The sequence below is a fragment of the Balaenoptera physalus genome (genome assembly GCF_965194825.1).
Source record: "Balaenoptera physalus genome assembly, chromosome: 6".
NCBI classification, from domain to species: Eukaryota; Metazoa; Chordata; class Mammalia; order Artiodactyla; family Balaenopteridae; genus Balaenoptera; species Balaenoptera physalus.
In genome coordinates this window covers 136,098,911-136,114,819 of record NC_138885.1, presented here as the reverse complement: position 1 = coordinate 136,114,819, position 15,909 = coordinate 136,098,911, and the positions used below count along the sequence as shown (strand labels likewise).

Sequence of the window (15,909 nt, the reverse complement as noted above, 5' to 3'; positions counted from 1 at the left end):
CTGTCTTTCCTCTGATTCTGGTTGGGTTTGGCCAGTGGCAGGCACTGGGGGAGTGGCAGTGGCAGTGGCAGTGGCTGCATCCCTCTAGCAAAGGCCCCAGCTCCTCGGCAGCCCTTTCCCTCTAGCTCCCTTTCTGGGGTCTGCATCTCCTCTGCTAGGCCCTGGAGGCCGAGGGGTGGTGGCAGCTCCCCACCGTTGGTAGCCCTGGGAGCTCCTCGAGCCCTTGCTGGGTCCCCCTCAGCCTGCCCACACCTCGGAAATAGCTCCTCATTAAACTATTCTCCATCACTCAACTGGAGGGGCCCAATCCCAGCTCAGCAGATCAGACGAAGGGCGGTTTGGTGCCCCAAAGTTGAGGACAAGGCCCTGGAGTGGGCTATGCTCCCCCACCCCTAGTACTGCCCCCCAGTGCCGTGAGGGCGAGTGGGGCAGAAAGCAGGCCTTCTCCTAGAACACCACCTTTTCAACTACCCATTTGTCATCAAAATAAGTCCACTTTGACACGTTGAGTCTTTGTTTTGAAGCAGCACTTTCAATCACTGTTTGGATTGAAAATTCAGAAGATTTTCTTACGGAAAGATTCAAGGATCCCAGAAACCTTCATCCTCATTTTCACCCAGGCCCCCAGCCCACCACGTGTCCGCAGGTGCAGAGAGCAGACACTCAGCAGGCCCCGCTCTGTCTGGGCCCTGGGGCCAACTCGATTCTCCCATAAGACGTGGGTGTGAGGGCTCAGGCCTGGGAGCAAAGTGGGTCTGGATCCTTAGAAGCTGGAGGGACCAGGGATTCCTTCCTCCGAACCAGGGATGTCAGAGGCCCCTCTGGTCCCTGATGCCTTCACAGAGGAGCCCGTGGACTGGTCCTGGACAGGAAACCCGGGTCCGGAGGGGGACGGGAGGTACCCGAGGCCTCAGCTGGTCGGTGCCAGGCTGGACCCAGAACTCCCCATGTGTAGTCCTGTGTCCCCTGACGGAGCCTGTGTTAAAGGGGGAGGCCCACTGAGCACCCAGTGAGATTCCTTCATCATCCCCTTGGCTACAGACTTTGTGCCTTGCTCAGGATGAGTGAGAAGGAGCAGGGAGGCCGAGCCAGCCCCGCGAGGGGACCCAGTCCAAGTCGGGGGGCTCTGGGCAGGCGCGAGCCACCTGAGTCACTCCAAGTGCTGGTCTTCCTCGCTCAGGAGGCCGCCTGGGGGCAAGCCACCAAAGTGCCCAAGGGCCATCCCCCGAAGTCCCTGCAGGACCCCTGCCCCTGTGGGCCCCCGTCTGGGGACCTTCATTCTGATGAAGAGCCTTTGTTTTGAAGCAAACCACCCCGAGAAACAGGGGGAATCCTGGCTCGTCCTGCTCACCTCCCTGGGAAGCCCTGCTGCCCTCTCTCCCTCCAGCCCCCAGGCAGGTGGAAGGACCCTCTCTCCTTTCCCCCATGCCCCACCCCCTTCCCTCCAGCCTCTGTGAGTGCTGCCCTCCTGGGGCTGACACAGAAAAAGCTGGGTCTCCTTTGTCCCCAGAGGCAGTCTTTGGAAACAGGGTGCCAACGTAAGGCTTGGGGCAGGGAGAGCAGACAGCCCACCCGAGGCAGCCCCATGTGCCTGAGTCCCAGAGAGGGTCGGCTGCTGGCCGTGGTCACACAGCTGTGGGACAGGCAGAAGCAGGCCCCGCAGGGCTGGGCGCTGACTCCACCTCAGGCCCTTTGCTCTGTGCTGTCCACCCTCTGCAACAGCCTCCGCTTCCTGGGCCTCCGTGTCACCCTCACCCGTGCAGGTCCTCCAAAAGCCACCAGTGGGACACACAGCCAGGAGCGGCCAGTATTCAGAGAGCACGGGAATTCTCTCAAGGCTCCCCCGGCCCTGGGCTCCTTCCTCTGAGGTCTCAGACACCCCCCAGGCAGGAGAGCTGCTTCTCCCACCCATACAGGCTTCCAGAGGCCCAGCCCTTCCCGCTGGTCAGCTCAGAGTTTGGCGTGGTGGCTGCGGAGACCAAGGCTGTGTCCTCTGACGTCCCCTGGTGGCCTGAACCCAGCCCAAGCCCTGGAGGGGACGGCGACACTTTGGTTCACAAACCACAGTGAAAGGGGGCCGTCCCCCGGGGCGGGGGCTCAGCCGGGCCTGCTCCAGGTGCGCCGAGGGGCGGCTCAGGGCTCCTGGGTGGGCCCGAAGGGCTGGGTCCACTTGGAGACGTCCAGGAAGACGGCGGAGGCCCCGTGGTAGAGCCAGAGGCGGGGCAGGGCGCCGTGGCGGGTCCAGGCGTCGCGCCCGGGGTCGTAGGCCTCCATCTCCACGTGGTAGTCGCCGCCCATGCCCTGCCAGCGGCCGCCCGTCATGTACAGCGCGTCCCCCAGCGGCACCAGTGCCCCGTTCTCGTGCAGGCTGTGCAGGGACTGCACCTGCGGACGGTCCTCGGTCAGCGTCCAGCGGGCGACTGGAGGGTGGTGGCGACGGTGCCCTCGGGGTGGGATGGGGGGACATGCAGAGAGGACGGCCCGCACCCCATCCGGGGCACCAGCACACCTGCTGCCTGGGACCTCACCCCGGCTGCCACTCCAGGGCCCCTCAGACTCTCCCTTCAGCGGAGAGACCCCACTGCTGCCCTCTCCACCCTACGTCTCCCAGGATGACGTTTCCGGCCCCCTCTTTCTCTCTCAGGCCTGAATTTGCTCACATCCGAAGCTGGGAAGTCAAAGGGGGTGGGAGATGTGGAGGCCTGACCCCAGGGCTCCCTCCCAGGGTGACGGCTGGGCTGCGCTTCTGATTCTCGGCTGTTCTCTCTCGGAGGGGACAGATGTGGCCTCAGCCCTGACAGGTGCCCCATGGGACCCATCGCTCTGCCCTGCACCCCTTGCCTCGGCCCGTAGCCTCAGGGGTGCCCTGGATGGGGGCCGCGGGGTGAGGGCTGGAAATGTGGGCCCTTCTGGAAGAGCCTGGGAGGGCAGGAGGAGAGAGGTCTCCAGGTGAAGACAGTAACGGGCGGCAAACCCCCAGGCCTGGGAAGGACAAAGTGGGGCCCCACACAGCTGGGACCCAACCCAGAACCACGCTGTGGGCTGGGACGGGCCCGGCCGACGGGACCCGGGAAGAAGGCGTCAGCCTGGCAGGGTCCTCCCTGCAGCTGTTCCGCCGCTGAAATGGGGGCCTCCGGTCAGCTGAGCGCTGACGCCAGGGGACAGCTGCGGCCAGCAGGGTCACAGACACAGAGGCCTTGCTGTTGCCCTGCTGGCCCTCAGCTAGTGCTGAGGCCACCACGGGCTCCGGGCACTGTCGCTCCTCCTTCTCGGGAAGAAACAGGGAGGAAGGCCAGGGCTCCGTTGCCCCCAGAGGTCCACCCACTGCCCCGTCCCCTGGGCCTGATGGAGGAGGGAGGGAGTAGCAGCAATGGGGGTGGGGGGAATGGGGTGCCTAGGACTGGCTGCTCCCCGCTTCCACAGCTCAGGAATCCCCTCCCTGGCTTGACCACCCCCAGGGCCGGGAGACTCACTCCCCCTCGGGCCCGGCGACACCAAGAAGGAAGCGCTGTCTCTGAGTCCACAGGTCCCTGAGTACCCGCGGCTGAGCCCGGGTTTGCCCCCTGAGGAGGAGGACAGGCGCTGTGGGCTGGGGGCAGAGCGTCCTCCGTGACCAGCAGTCCGAGGCCCCCGGCGCGCCCATCCTCGGGGGGGCTCTGGGCTCCTGTGTCTCCATTCACTGTCCCCACCTCCCCCGGCGGCAACACCCCCAGACCCCACCGTCCCCAGGCCTGCTCTCTGCAGGGTCGGGGGTCCAGGTGGGGTCGCCCTGGGAGGTGAGGCTGGCTCACCTTCTGCCACAGGTTGGCCCCGGGGTCGTACACGTAGACCTTCTTGGTATTGTCCCCCACCAGGTAGAGCGCCCCGTGCAGCGCGGCGCAGCGCGGCGAGGACAAGTACTTGGGGAGGAAGGGCGAGGCAATCACGCTCCACGCGTCTGCGGGGACACGCCCCAGCCCGGGTCACCGGGCGGTCGTGCGGCCAGGGCTCCCGAGGGGGGCCCAAAGCCTGGCACAGAGTCTAGAGCCCAAGCTGGCGCCCACTGTGCCTTGGGGGTCCGGGCCACTGCTCCTCCCCAGGAGGCCAGTTCCAGGCAGATGCAGCAGCTTTCAGTCCCGGGGCTGGGCTTCCCTGTCCCCCGCCCTGGGCACTCTGCCCCCAGCCCCCTATACCTCCAGGCTGGGATGGAGCTGTGGCTCTGAGCTGGTGACCCCCTTTGTCCCCTGCCCCTTGGTCCCCTGCCTTCCTCGACTGTCCCATCCGCCACTGATGGGGCCGTGGCGGCCCGCTCCCTGCCCCCCTCGGCCTCACCTACCCCTGGGGCCTCCACCCTCCCACTCACTGAGGTGGGATCCCACCTGTGCCCTGCCCCCGGGTCCCACCTACCCCTCAGCCACGCTGGGAGGGACTGGTGGCCTGGCCCCGGCCCCTCCCTGTGCCCCATGCCCCGTCTCCCCGACCTGTGACGGGATTGTAGCACTGCAGAGCCAGGGCGTTGTACTTGCAGGCGCTGGAGCCCACCAGGTAGAGCCGGCCCTGGCAGCCGGCCGCCGAGAAGTTGCTGACGTACTTGAGGGCTGGGCTGACGGGCGTCCAGGTGTCTGTGTAGGGGTCGTAGCTCTCCACCTCTACAACATCCAGAGTGGTGCCTGCAGGGGGAAGGGGTGGAGGCGTCAGGGCTGCAGGGGGCTAGGATGAGGGAAGGGTCCTGGAAACGTAGGGTCTGGGGCTCTGTAGAGGCCGCAGGGACCACTCCGGGTGCCCAGGAGGGGAAGGGCAAGAGAAGACGGGCACGGCCTTGAGGGGCAGGTGGCTTATCCTCATTTTACAGAGAGCGAAGCTGGGGCTCGGAGAGGTGAGGGCGTTTGCCCAAGGCCTCACCTCCAAGAAGTGGCATGAGGGTGGCACCTGGACCCAGGACTGCCCGACTCCAGAGTGGGCAATGGGGCCTCACGGTGAAGCCCAGCCTCTCTGAACCCTTCAGAGCCCAGGGCGCTTGGAGAGGTGCCCACGGGGCCCCCAGGAGGCCACCACCCCACGACCCCTCACATGGTGGGGTCCTTCCGTGGGAGAGAGGAAGTCAGTGTGGAGGGAGCTTTAGGCAGCACCTCCGCCCTGGATGCGACAATGACATAGACCAGCCGTGGGTGGGAGGGCTCCCTGCTCTCCCTGGAGCCCACCTTGGGCTCTGAGAGCCTGGGGACCCTGAGCTGCCCTGGGCCCTACGCGGCGTGCCCTCTACCCTCGGGTCAGGAATACAGCAGCCACTGAGAGCAAGGGGGCCGGCCAGGACAGGTGGGGCACCTAGGATGGCCTCAGGGCCAGCTTGTCACCTCCTCCCACACGCATCTCATGTCTCAATACTCATCTAACCGTTAGCGTCTCCTTGCAGCAGCTCTGGGGTGTAAGGGGGATAAGGTGGGCCCTGGGCTCAGGCTGAGGACGTGGTGTGGGCAAAGGTGACAGCAAAAGGAGGCAGAGTGGGTCCCCTCACCCCAGGGACATCACCGAGGAGGTGACCCCAAGCTGAGGGCTGAGCCCAAGTTTCTGGGATGGGAGTGGTCGTCCCTGCTGGCAGCTCGAGGCCCCAGCTCCTCATGGGTCCCTTTCGGGGACTGACTCCTTGTCCTGTTCTTGCGTCCCTGGAGAGCATTGAATCACCCTGGGGCCGGCTACCAAGGCTCGCGTCTGAGCCTCACCCCGATGCCCAGGGAGCAGGTGGCCCAGGTGTGGGGTCGAGAGGCTGCCGGGCGGCAGAGGGTGAGGAGGGCCGGAAGGAGGCAGGAGGCGGGGGGAGGGAGCTCACCGCCAATGGCGTAGATCTCCCCGTTGAGCGCCGCGCTGGCGTGGTTCGTGCGGGCCTTCAGCATGGGCGCCACAGGCCTCCAGGCTGCCTCCCTCAGCGGGAAGCACCAGGCCTGCGTCGTGGACCAGGTGTCCGTCTTGGTGCCCCGAGAGCCCCCTGCCGGGAGAGGCTCTGTCCACTCGGGCGCCCGCCAGCCTGGGCTCTCCAGGCTGGCGGGGGCTGAGCACCAGGGTCCCGGCCCCTTCCCCCCACGCCGGGCCTCCGCCTGCTGGACACTGGGCGGGGGGTGACTGTGGTGGCGCAGTCTCGCCGTGTGACTTGGACAGGTCCCTCCACACCCCAGAAACAAGCGGGACCAGATCAGTGGTTTCAAACCTCCACCAGTGGAAGCTTTTTTCTAAATCAAACCTTACAAGGAACCCCCAACTTCTAAGATATAAAACAGAAGACTGACCCCGGTACCCTCCATCACACAGTTCCTTCTGGGGAGGCCCTGGCTGTAGGACAGAACACAGGACGGTTCCCTGCACCCTCGTGTGGATTTTAAATGTCCTTGTTTTCACATGATGGAAAGGTCTGGAAGAGTCTTGACTAAAAGGGCAGGGATCCCCCTGAGTGGAGGGCAGGGGTTGGTTCTCATGAGCATTACGTTCAGGGGTCAGATCTGCTCTGTGGATTAAGGGGTCAGATCTGCTCTGTGGATTAAGGGGTCAGATCTGCTCTGTGGATTAAGGGGTCAGATCTGCTCTGAATGGATTAAGGGGTCAGATCTGCTCTGTGGATTAAGGGGTCAGATCTGCTCTGAATGGATTAAGGGGTCAGATCTGCTCTGTGCATTAAGGGGTCAGATCTGCTCTGCGGATTAAGGGGTCAGATCTGCTCTGTGGATTAAGGGGTCAGATCTGCTCTGTGGATTAAGGGGTCAGATCTGCTCTGTGGATTAAGGAGTCAGATCTGCTCTGAATGGATTAAGGGGTCAGATCTGCTCTGAATGGATTAAGGGGTCAGATCTGCTCTGAATGGATTAAGGGGTCAGATCTGCTCTGTGGATTAAGGGGTCAGATCTGCTCTGCGGATTAAGCTGCTGGGAGCCTGGCTCAAGGCGGGGAGCGCCGCCTGCCCACCTGTCACGTAGACATCGTTGTTCAGCGCCGCCAGAGAGAAGCCCCACTTGTGGTAGTCAGGGAAGTCTGGGAGTGCCATCCACCGCTCTGGCAAGAAGAGAGAGGGGTCAGGGTGGCTGGGCTCACTGCGGGGGCCTCTGCTCCCCACTCTAGGGGTGCAGAAATGTCCCCTCACCGGTGGGGAGGGCCGAGGGGCGGGACTCAGCTGGGGGCAGAGGTGGGGGAGGCCACCCGACGGGGTGGGGCTCGAGGTGGCCCCAGGTGCTGTGTGAGCATCAGGCTTGGCTCCTGGAGACCCCTGGTGCCCCACGCCGCCCTCAGAGCCCGGCACCCAGACCGGACACCTGACTGCACCCAGGGTGGGCCGAGAAGTGGTCCAGGCCCCAGAGGCCAGGTCTCACCCTGACCCTGCAGCTGATCCCACTGACCCCCGATGGACCTTTTGGGTCTGAGTCAGGTCCCACCTCAGTCAGATGGGGGAATGGGTTAAGGGGCCTGACCACTAGCCACAGGTGGGTTATGACACAAGCATCATTCGTTCACTCATTTCTCATCCGTTCATTCATCCTGAGCACCTTCCGTGCCCACGGGCAGCGTGGAGGGGATCAGACGCGGCCATGTGGCAGGCAGAGCGGGTCCAAATCCCAGCTCTTCTGCACCAGCGGTGTGGCCTTGGATAAACCCCAGCCTCGGTTTCCTCATCTGTAGAATGGGGCTAATTCCCATCTCTCGGGGGTGTGGGGACTACAGGAGACTCGTCTGTCAGACGGCAGCTGCTGTTAAAAGTACGGTCCCTAATGGGAGGGATGGGGTAATGTACCCACGCTGGACCTGCCTTCACGAAGCTGCATGAGGTAAACTGAAGCAAGAGACGAGAAAGCGCTTCGAAAAAACCAAAATGAGGCAATAACTGTGGGAATGGTTAAGTCCTAGAATGGACACACTCTGGGTGCTTGTGGGAGGCTGTGGGAGAGACCTGGGCCTCGGGGATGTCCCTGGGAGGACTTTGTTTACTGTTTACGACAGTTTTCAGGACATGTGAAACCCCAGGCTTCACTCGGTGCCTGCTCGCTGGGCGAGGACTGCGTGTCCCCCTGACTCATGTCTGTGTCACCCCAGGGTGGGGACTGCCCAGCAGTCACCAGACCTTTGCCTGCCAGTGCCCGCCTGCCCCCTGCCCTCGGGGTCTGGGGGACAGCTGCTCCTGGGCTCAGCTCCTGACGTCAGCCCCCAAATCCCTTCTCGTCAGCCCCTGACCTGGGACAGCCGGCCTCGGACTTCCTGGAGCCTGCCAGCCACTGACGCCATGGGGGTGGTGGCCACCTGCCGAGCGGCCCCAGGACAGCGGCCAGCTCCTCAGTGCTTTCCAAGGAGCTTCCTGTGGCCAGTGTGGCCCCTCCACCGTCCTGCTGCCCTCTCAACCCTGCTTTCCTGTGGGAGGGGGAATGCCATGGGGCTCCCGGGCAGGAGAGGCCCCGTCCAGACGGCAGGCCTGGCTCCTCTTCCCACTGGCTCCTTGTGACAAAGGCCATCTCACAGATGAGGAAACTGAGGCTCAAGGAGGTGGAGTGACCCGCTCAAAGGCCGGAATCAGAGCCCCACTGGGCCGACCCAGAGCCTGACCTCTCCCTCCCCAGGCTGCCTGCACCCCCGGCCCTCTGTCTGCCCCCTGGGACCTGGTTCCATTGGGCGCACAGGGCAGGGGTGCCAAGAGGAAGCAGCGGTCAGGCCGCCCTCCCACTCCGGCCAGCGGCCACCTTTCCATGCTGTGCAGTCTGGGCGGTAGGACCCTTTACCCAGGGCCCCGGAGCCCAAAGTTGGGGCTGTGGCTGGAGGGAGAGGGGGCCGCAGCGCCCCCCACGGTCAGACCCCTCCCCTGCGGGGGCCCCGGTTTCCTCTGCAGCCCCCATCCCGCCCCCGCGAGGACGGTGGGTGCCCTGTTCTCCGGGCAGCCCGTGTCGGGGCGCAAGGACAACAGGGCCGGTGCCCTCGGCGCGGGGACGGGTACTCACCGGCCCTGGTGTCGTAGAAGGCGAAGTTCCCGGGGCGGGGGACCAGCTCCTGGGCGCCCCCCTCCTCCTCCTCGTCCTCCAGCGCCCGCCCGCCGACCACCACCAGAACTTCCTCCAGCTCCTGTGGGAGCCCGAGCAGCGCCTGCGGGGCCGGGAGGGCGGGGTCAGAAGCACCCGGGTGCTGGCAGGCCGCCAAGGTGGCTTCTGAGGCGGCTGGTGGCCTGGGCATTTGGGGGCAGCCGTGGGTCCTCCGCGTGGCCCCGTGCCAGGGCGGGGCGAGCTTCAGTGCGTGCATGCCCGGGCGCGTTTGTGCGTGGGTGTGCACTCACACGCACACGTCCACACGCCGTGCTTGCCGCGGGCCGGCGATGGTAAGAGGCGCTCAGGACCCGGGGTGGGGGGGGTAGCAGGTCCTGGTGTGCCTGCGCGTGAGACCTGCTCCCTTCCAGCGGCCCTCACACGCCTTCAGAACCAAGGCCCGTACGTTTCCCCAGCTCCGCACCTAAGCTCCCCTCCCCACCAGGAGCACAGCCTGTGGCAGGTCGCGCTGGGATGGCCCAGAGGGAAATGCTGGGATGTTCCTGCCTGGGTGGGTAAGTAGCCACTGCCCAGAGCTCCCAGATCCCGGGGTCCCACTGCCTCTCAGACCCGCCGTCCCACCACCCGCAGTCACAGGGTGACCGCCTAGTGGGCGGGGCTCCTAGCCGCCTCCAGCACGAGGCCGCCCTCCATGCCTGGCAGGGCCCAGCAGGGCAGTGGTTAGTATTTGCCGCCACACACCCCGCCACTGGCCTGAGCCACGTCTTTGTCCCCTGACGTGGCTCCAAAGAAGTCCTTCCGAGCAAGGCTGCCTGGCAGCGGACAGACTTCGGCTCCCCTGGCCCGTCGCTTCATTAGGACCTGTCCACCCACCAGGCCCACCTCCAGCACAGATAGGAAGTTGCACCCGATAAACGCTTGAGCAGCTTCCTAAGGGGCAGGTGGTGGCCGGCTGCCACGCCTGTCCGTGCTCCTTGCCTGGGCACAAGCTGTGCCATCTTCCTGTACTATTTTCCCCCTTGCCAAGCTCCTATCCTCCCTCTAAAGCCCAGCTCAGATGCTGCCTCCTCCGGAGAGCTCTCCGTGACTGCCTGACCCTCTGAGGATGCCCACAGTCCAGTGCTGGCCTTTCTCATGCTGCCTTGGGTGTGTTTCCAGGTTTGTCCCCACCAAGCTGTGGGCTCCTTCAAGACAGGGGTTGGGAATGACCACTTCCGGGGTCCCTCTCCCCTCACGTCCAGGGTATGGCACACACAGGGGCACAACCTGTACTGGGGGATGAACTGCGACCCCCTCACAGGTGACCGGCCCAAGGGAGGCAGAGTTGCAAGGTTGGGGACACCCCCGTCCTACTATCTGTCCCCGTGCAGGTGGGGTCTCTGGAGCTCCTCTCCCCGCTCCCCACCCATCACTCACCCCCTCGTGGCCCTGGGACAGGGCTTCCCGACAGGCCTCCGACTCCCGGATCAGCGGCTCCGTGGCCAGCAGCTGCTGCACGCGGGGCCGGGGCACGGCGTCCAGGTGCACCAGGCCGAGCAGCTCGGGCAGGTGGGTGGCCCGGGCCTGGGGGTCGTGGCGCACCCAGCGCAGCAGGGCCTCCAGCCGGCTCTGCTCCGGCTGCACCTGCAGCAGGTCGCCGGCCAGACAAGTGGCCAGCCGCTCTTGGGACAGCTGCAGAAACTCATCCTCCTGTGCCACGGCCTCGAAGTTCTCCCGCAGGAAGGCCCAGGCCTTGGCAGCCACGCCCAGCAACCCCTGCTGCTCCCCAAACTCACAGATGCCGAGGCAGTTGGTGGCGTCAAGCTGCTGCTGCAGGTAGCGGCCGCAGACCTTCTGCACGGCGGGGAAGTGGAGGCGCGCGGCCGTGCGGGTCAGCGCCTCCACGTTGCCCTGGGTGATGGTCAGCCGGCCCGTATACACGAAGTCCACCAGCTGCGCCACCACGGCTGGCTCCAGGTCCCTCAGCTCCACGCGTGCCGAGAAGCTCTCGGCGAAGTCGCCTGCGAACATGGCGTGGAAGTAGGGGCTGCTCAGCGCCAGGAGCCCCCGGTGGCAGGGCAGCTCCCGGCCGCCCACCAGCAGCGTGACGTCCGCCAGCTTGGGCTGGGAGCGCAGCCGCCGCAGGCCGTCCAGCATGTCCTGGGCGTGCGAGGGCAGGTGGAAGTCCAGGTCGTCCACGTTCCACACCATGACTGCGCGGCCACCTGCTGACGGGCGTCCCCACGGGCTCCTAGGGAGAGGAGCCAGCACGGTCAGCCACGGGCACGGTCTCGCCGGCCCGAGTCACCCACCCACCCGACCGTCAGTCTGCGCGTCAACTATGTGTGAAGCGCTTCGCCCAGCCTCTCACCTAAGCCATCCCCACAGCCCTGGAGGGCAGGCAGTGTCTTTCCCAGGTTACAGTGTGGAAGCTGAGGCTCAGGGCGGGAGACCCAGCCGTGGTCAAGCGATCAGGGCAGGCCAGCAGGAGAGCCAAGCCTCAGCCCCCTTCCATACCTCTGTGCTATGCAGAACAGACCTCCTGGAGCGTGGGGATCCCTGTGGCCCCCAAACCCCCAAGTGGCCTCCTCTGCTCCCAGATCCCACCTTGCTGGGGAGAGCATCGGCATTTGAATAGTTTCTGCCCCCTAGGTCCTCACTGGCCATGACCTTGCTGGGTGACCTTGGGTGAGCCACGCCCCTCTCTGATCCCAGCTTCCTCATCTGCCGATTAAGAGGCTGGCGGTGAAAGGGGCCAAGGGATCACGTCCCCGCAGCAGCTTGTGCTGTCATGGTGCCCCCCACGTGCCAGGCCCATCCTGAGCTTTGCACAAATACTCATCACTCAGCCCTCGCAGCAACCCTGAGAGCTGGGTGCTGTTTGAGTCCCTTTTACAAGTGGGGAAACAGAGGCAAAAAAGGCTCAAGTCGCTTGTCCAAGACCACACAGCTCAGACGTGGGGGAACCAGGCTTGGGGGCCTGGGCCCTGAACCCCCAGGTTACACGTCGCTGGGCGTAGGTTGGTAAAGAAGCAGGCAAAGGAAACTTTCTGGAGGGTGGTCACCGTTCAAATTGCCTGATTCAGCAAATCCTTTTCTGGGCTTATTTAATGATGTGCATATTTCTTTATGATCTTCTGATATTTTTGCCCTGAGAAAACCGCCCCAGAGAAAGAAAAGTTCTGCACAGGTGATCTCACCCCGAGCTACCACACAGCAAAAAAGCTGTCTGTCCACCAGGGGGCAGCTTCAGACTCATCAAAGCGAAGGCCAGTGCAAAATACTGGGTCAACCAAGAGCCATCAAAATGACAAAGCCCCATAAGGAGAACCGTACACTACCGATGCCCCGGGGGCGGGTGTGCCGGTGGTGGGAGCTTGAGCAGGGAAACACCCAAGGAACCCACCTAGGGGCCCAAGGACCGGCCTGGGCTCTGCCCAGACAGGACTGGTAGGGAGCCCTGGTCAGGGTCCATCCTGCCTGACCCAGCGGTCTCTCTGGCCAGGATGAAGGCGGCCCTTCCCTCCCAGGGGAGTGCAGGAGATCAGTCAGGCGGCGCCCCCCCCCCCCACCAAGGCCTAGCATTCCCCTCATTGCTGTGTCCCCGTTCTCCGGGTATTGCAGCCCCGGGGACCAGCGGGCCGGGGTGCCCAGCACCTTCCCGAGGGGCCTCAGGTTGTCTGCTGACACCTGCTGCCCCGCAGTTCCAGCAGGGGGGCGGGCGCTTCCAGAGGGTCTCAGAGCCTCCACCCAGCGCCTGCCAGGCCAGGAGAGAGGAGGGCAGAGTGGGCAGGACACCAAACGGCCTTAACCCAGCTCTGGACAGGGGCTGGATGCTGTGGCCCTGGCTGCAGTCAGAGGTGTGGTCCAGCCTCCCCCGGCCCACCCTCGCCCTCTTCCCCAGCCAGGACCTGGAAGGAAGCAGGCCCGCTGAGCCCCTAGCCCCCGCTGAGGGGCCTGGCCTAGCCAGTGTGCAGGGTCTCTCCAAAGCACCCAGCGCTGTGATCTCCAAGCCCACTGAGCTGTCCCACTAGAACCCACCCTCCCCTTCTGGTCCCAGCCCTGGTCCTCACCTCCCCTTCCCATCTGCCCCCCAGACCCTACCTCTCAGTCAGCACCTGGACCTTGTCTCAGAGCTCAGGCTGGAGAGCAGGACTGCTCAGGCGGCCAAGGGGTATGGAGGGCCTGCTGGGACATGACTGGGCTGGGCTGGGCTGGGCAGGGCGGCCACGTGGGGACGGAAGGCTATTTTTAGCCTCTGTCAGTGTCGGGAGGGTGGCCAGTGGGGGAAGGAGAGAGGTGGCAGCTCTTCCCTGGCTGTCCTCTCTGAAAGCCCACACTGGCCTGGAGCCTCCTGTGACCCCCTGAGTCAGGACAGATGGCAGGAAGCATCCCAGGGCAGGGGCAAGTCTGGGCTTACCCCCTCCCAGTGGTGTTTGGCTGACGGGGGGCGGGGGGCGCGGCTCCCCCACTTCTGTTTCTTCATCTGCAAGAGGGGGACGGTGAAGCCTGAGCTGGGGACTCAGGGGCCACACGGAGCCCCCAGTTCAGGGCTTGGGCGTCCTGAGCACCCAGCAGGTACCAGCTTCCCTGTGGTTATTGACAGGTGCCTCTTATTCTCTGTCAAGTAGGAAAAAGTTATCATCATGAAGAAATGTGGGTTGCTCAGCAAAGACTTTCAAAACCTGGGGTCCCTGGTGGCGAGGAGTCTTGGTGGTAAAGGAGGGGCCCAGAGAGGTGCCCGCCAGGCTGGTAACAGGGTGGTGGGATCCCAAGGATCTGTCCCCTCGTATTGTGGCCTTGGCCTCCCTGCCCTGCTGTCTTCATTAGTCGTGAGCATTAAAGATGGCTAAGAAATGGGATCGTCTACAAATACAGCAGCGGCGGCTCGCAGTCTCCCCGGAGTGGGAAGTCCCTGACGTCTGGGTCTCAGTGGGGCTCTGGAGCCACAGGCCCTGACTGAGTCTGGGCTTGAGCCTGAGGAGATGAGAGGGTGTCTCTCACGCCAGCGGTCAGAGGAAAGCTTCCCGGCCCAGGGCCTGCAGGTACACAAGAGAGAAGCCTGCAGCCTGGTGAGGCCAGGTGGGGTCTCTGCCTGTCAGCCCCTCCTTCCTGTACCCGCGTGGGCCTTACCAATACAACCATTTTTCTAGGCGTGCTGCGACGTGGAAGAGTCAGGCAGGGCCGAGGCTGACAGAGGTCTCCTGACACCCACTAGGGATTGGCTTGATGCTCTTATGGTGCAGAGCGGCCCCGGGGGTCCCAGGGTGACAGCCTCACTCCTGGCAAGATTGGGTAATTTCCCAAGGGTATCTGGGTGTCACGACACCTCGCGTCCGAGACAGATGGCTCTGATTCCTGCTGGGGTGCTGTTGTGAGCTGGGCACCACAGTCTCTGCTCGCGTGACGTGAGAACCCAGACGTTACACACATGCTGCAGTGATTGCCTAGTTGATTATACGTTCACAAGGTTCTTCCATACTTTGCTCACTCGCAGGTTTCCTGAATCCATGCTTCCCTCCCCAGCCCAGCTCAGCCCCGTCATATCCCAGTTCAGGCCAGTCCAGTCATAGCCCAGCCCAGCCCAAGGCCCTGCCCGCTGCCCCCAGAGAGTCCCAGGACTTTCCCCCTAGCCTCGGGCATCAGCCTCATGCCCGGGGGCCTCATGGATGGCCCCACCTCTTACTGTGTCCAGGGCCATCCTGGAGAAGGCGCTGGAGGGAGAACGGAGTTATTGGTCTCGCCTCCCAGCCCCACTGTGTTTGCAGGCAGAACGCGAAGGGTTAAGGCATTCCTGGCTCAGGTTGGAGGAAATGAGGACAGGGGATTCTGATGACAGGCCACTGTCACAGGCAGCCGCCTCCCCTCGTGTGCCAAGAAAGGAGGCTCTTCGGGGACCCAACGCCTCAGATGACAGGTCAGTTTGGGAAACTCGAAACCAGGGGCTCAACATGTCCTCATCATCAGATTGCTATCTAGTGGTGCAGTTTTTAAAAATACGCTGCTTGTTTCTTTTTATGATGGTAAAAATAACACGTTCATTGTGGGAAATTTGGAAAACACACAAAAGTACAAAGAAGAAAACTGGTAGAAGAAAATCCCCATGAACACACTGGTGTTAGAATGACTGCAACGTGTTGTGTGTCCTGTTTTATCACAATATTCTATCGTGAGCATTCCTGATGTGATTAGTCTTTGAAAATATGATTTTTGGGACTTCCCTGGCGGTCCAGTGGTTAAGATTTCGCCTTCCAAGACAGCGGGTGTGGGTTCGATTTCTGGTCGGGGAGCTAAGATCCCACATGCCTCGTGGCCAAAAAAAAAAAAAAAAAAACCAAAACATAAAAAGAGAAGCGATATTGTAACAAATTCAATAAAGACTTTAAAAAATGGTCCACATCAAAAAAATAAAAATAAAATATGATTTTTAATTTCATCATAAAGGGAACATATCACACTTTAAGAAGGTGGAAGTGACACCCAGTCACTCCTATTAATGGACGTGTGAGTTGTGTGCCGTTTTGGACTATGATAACTAGTACGGTGTCACCTCTGTGATTACTGCCCCAGAACAGATTTGGAGAGTGAGATCACCAAGGTTTACAGCTCGATGTGTAGACAAGAGGGTCGTCATCTTGGGTGACGGAGGCACTTTCTCCAGCAGGAGGCAAAACTGTCCCCTACACTTGGCCCGGTGCCTTCACACTGTGAGGTCCTGCTCAACCAGACCCATCCATCCCCTCGGTTATACATTTTTTTCCCCAAATAGTTACCAACATTCTCTGTACTGTTATTAATAATTCCATCTTTCCCCCACGGATTTGCTGCAGTGCCTTTATCTCAAGGGCAAAGTTTTCTGTGTGAAATATCTCAGCTTTCTCTCTTCTGGTCTGTTGATCTGAGTGACCATATTCTGGGGTCAGAACCACCTTGTTTGATGGACTATTGC

At 62.8% G+C, this 15,909-nt stretch overlaps 1 protein-coding gene across 2 annotated transcripts; it reads right to left on the bottom strand.

The window, feature by feature from the left end:
• Window positions 1–512: 512 nt before the first annotated feature.
• KLHL30 (kelch like family member 30) lies at window positions 513–13,201 on the bottom strand. Of its 2 annotated transcripts, XM_082465265.1 has the most exons (8): window positions 13,065–13,201; window positions 10,398–11,211; window positions 8,943–9,084; window positions 6,931–7,017; window positions 5,807–5,962; window positions 4,461–4,649; window positions 3,792–3,937; window positions 1,995–2,385 (listed from the first exon to the last, which is right to left on the bottom strand). In XM_082465265.1, the coding sequence occupies exons 2-8, from the start codon at window positions 11,169–11,171 to the stop codon at window positions 2,134–2,136; spliced, it is 1,746 nt and encodes a 581-aa protein (XP_082321391.1). In that variant the 5' UTR covers window positions 11,172–11,211; window positions 13,065–13,201; the 3' UTR covers window positions 1,995–2,133. The 2 variants fall into 2 exon arrangements, with proteins under 2 accessions (XP_082321390.1, XP_082321391.1); XM_082465264.1 differs by lacking the exon at window positions 3,792–3,937 and having other exon boundaries at window positions 513–2,385.
• Window positions 13,202–15,909: the final 2,708 nt, after the last annotated feature.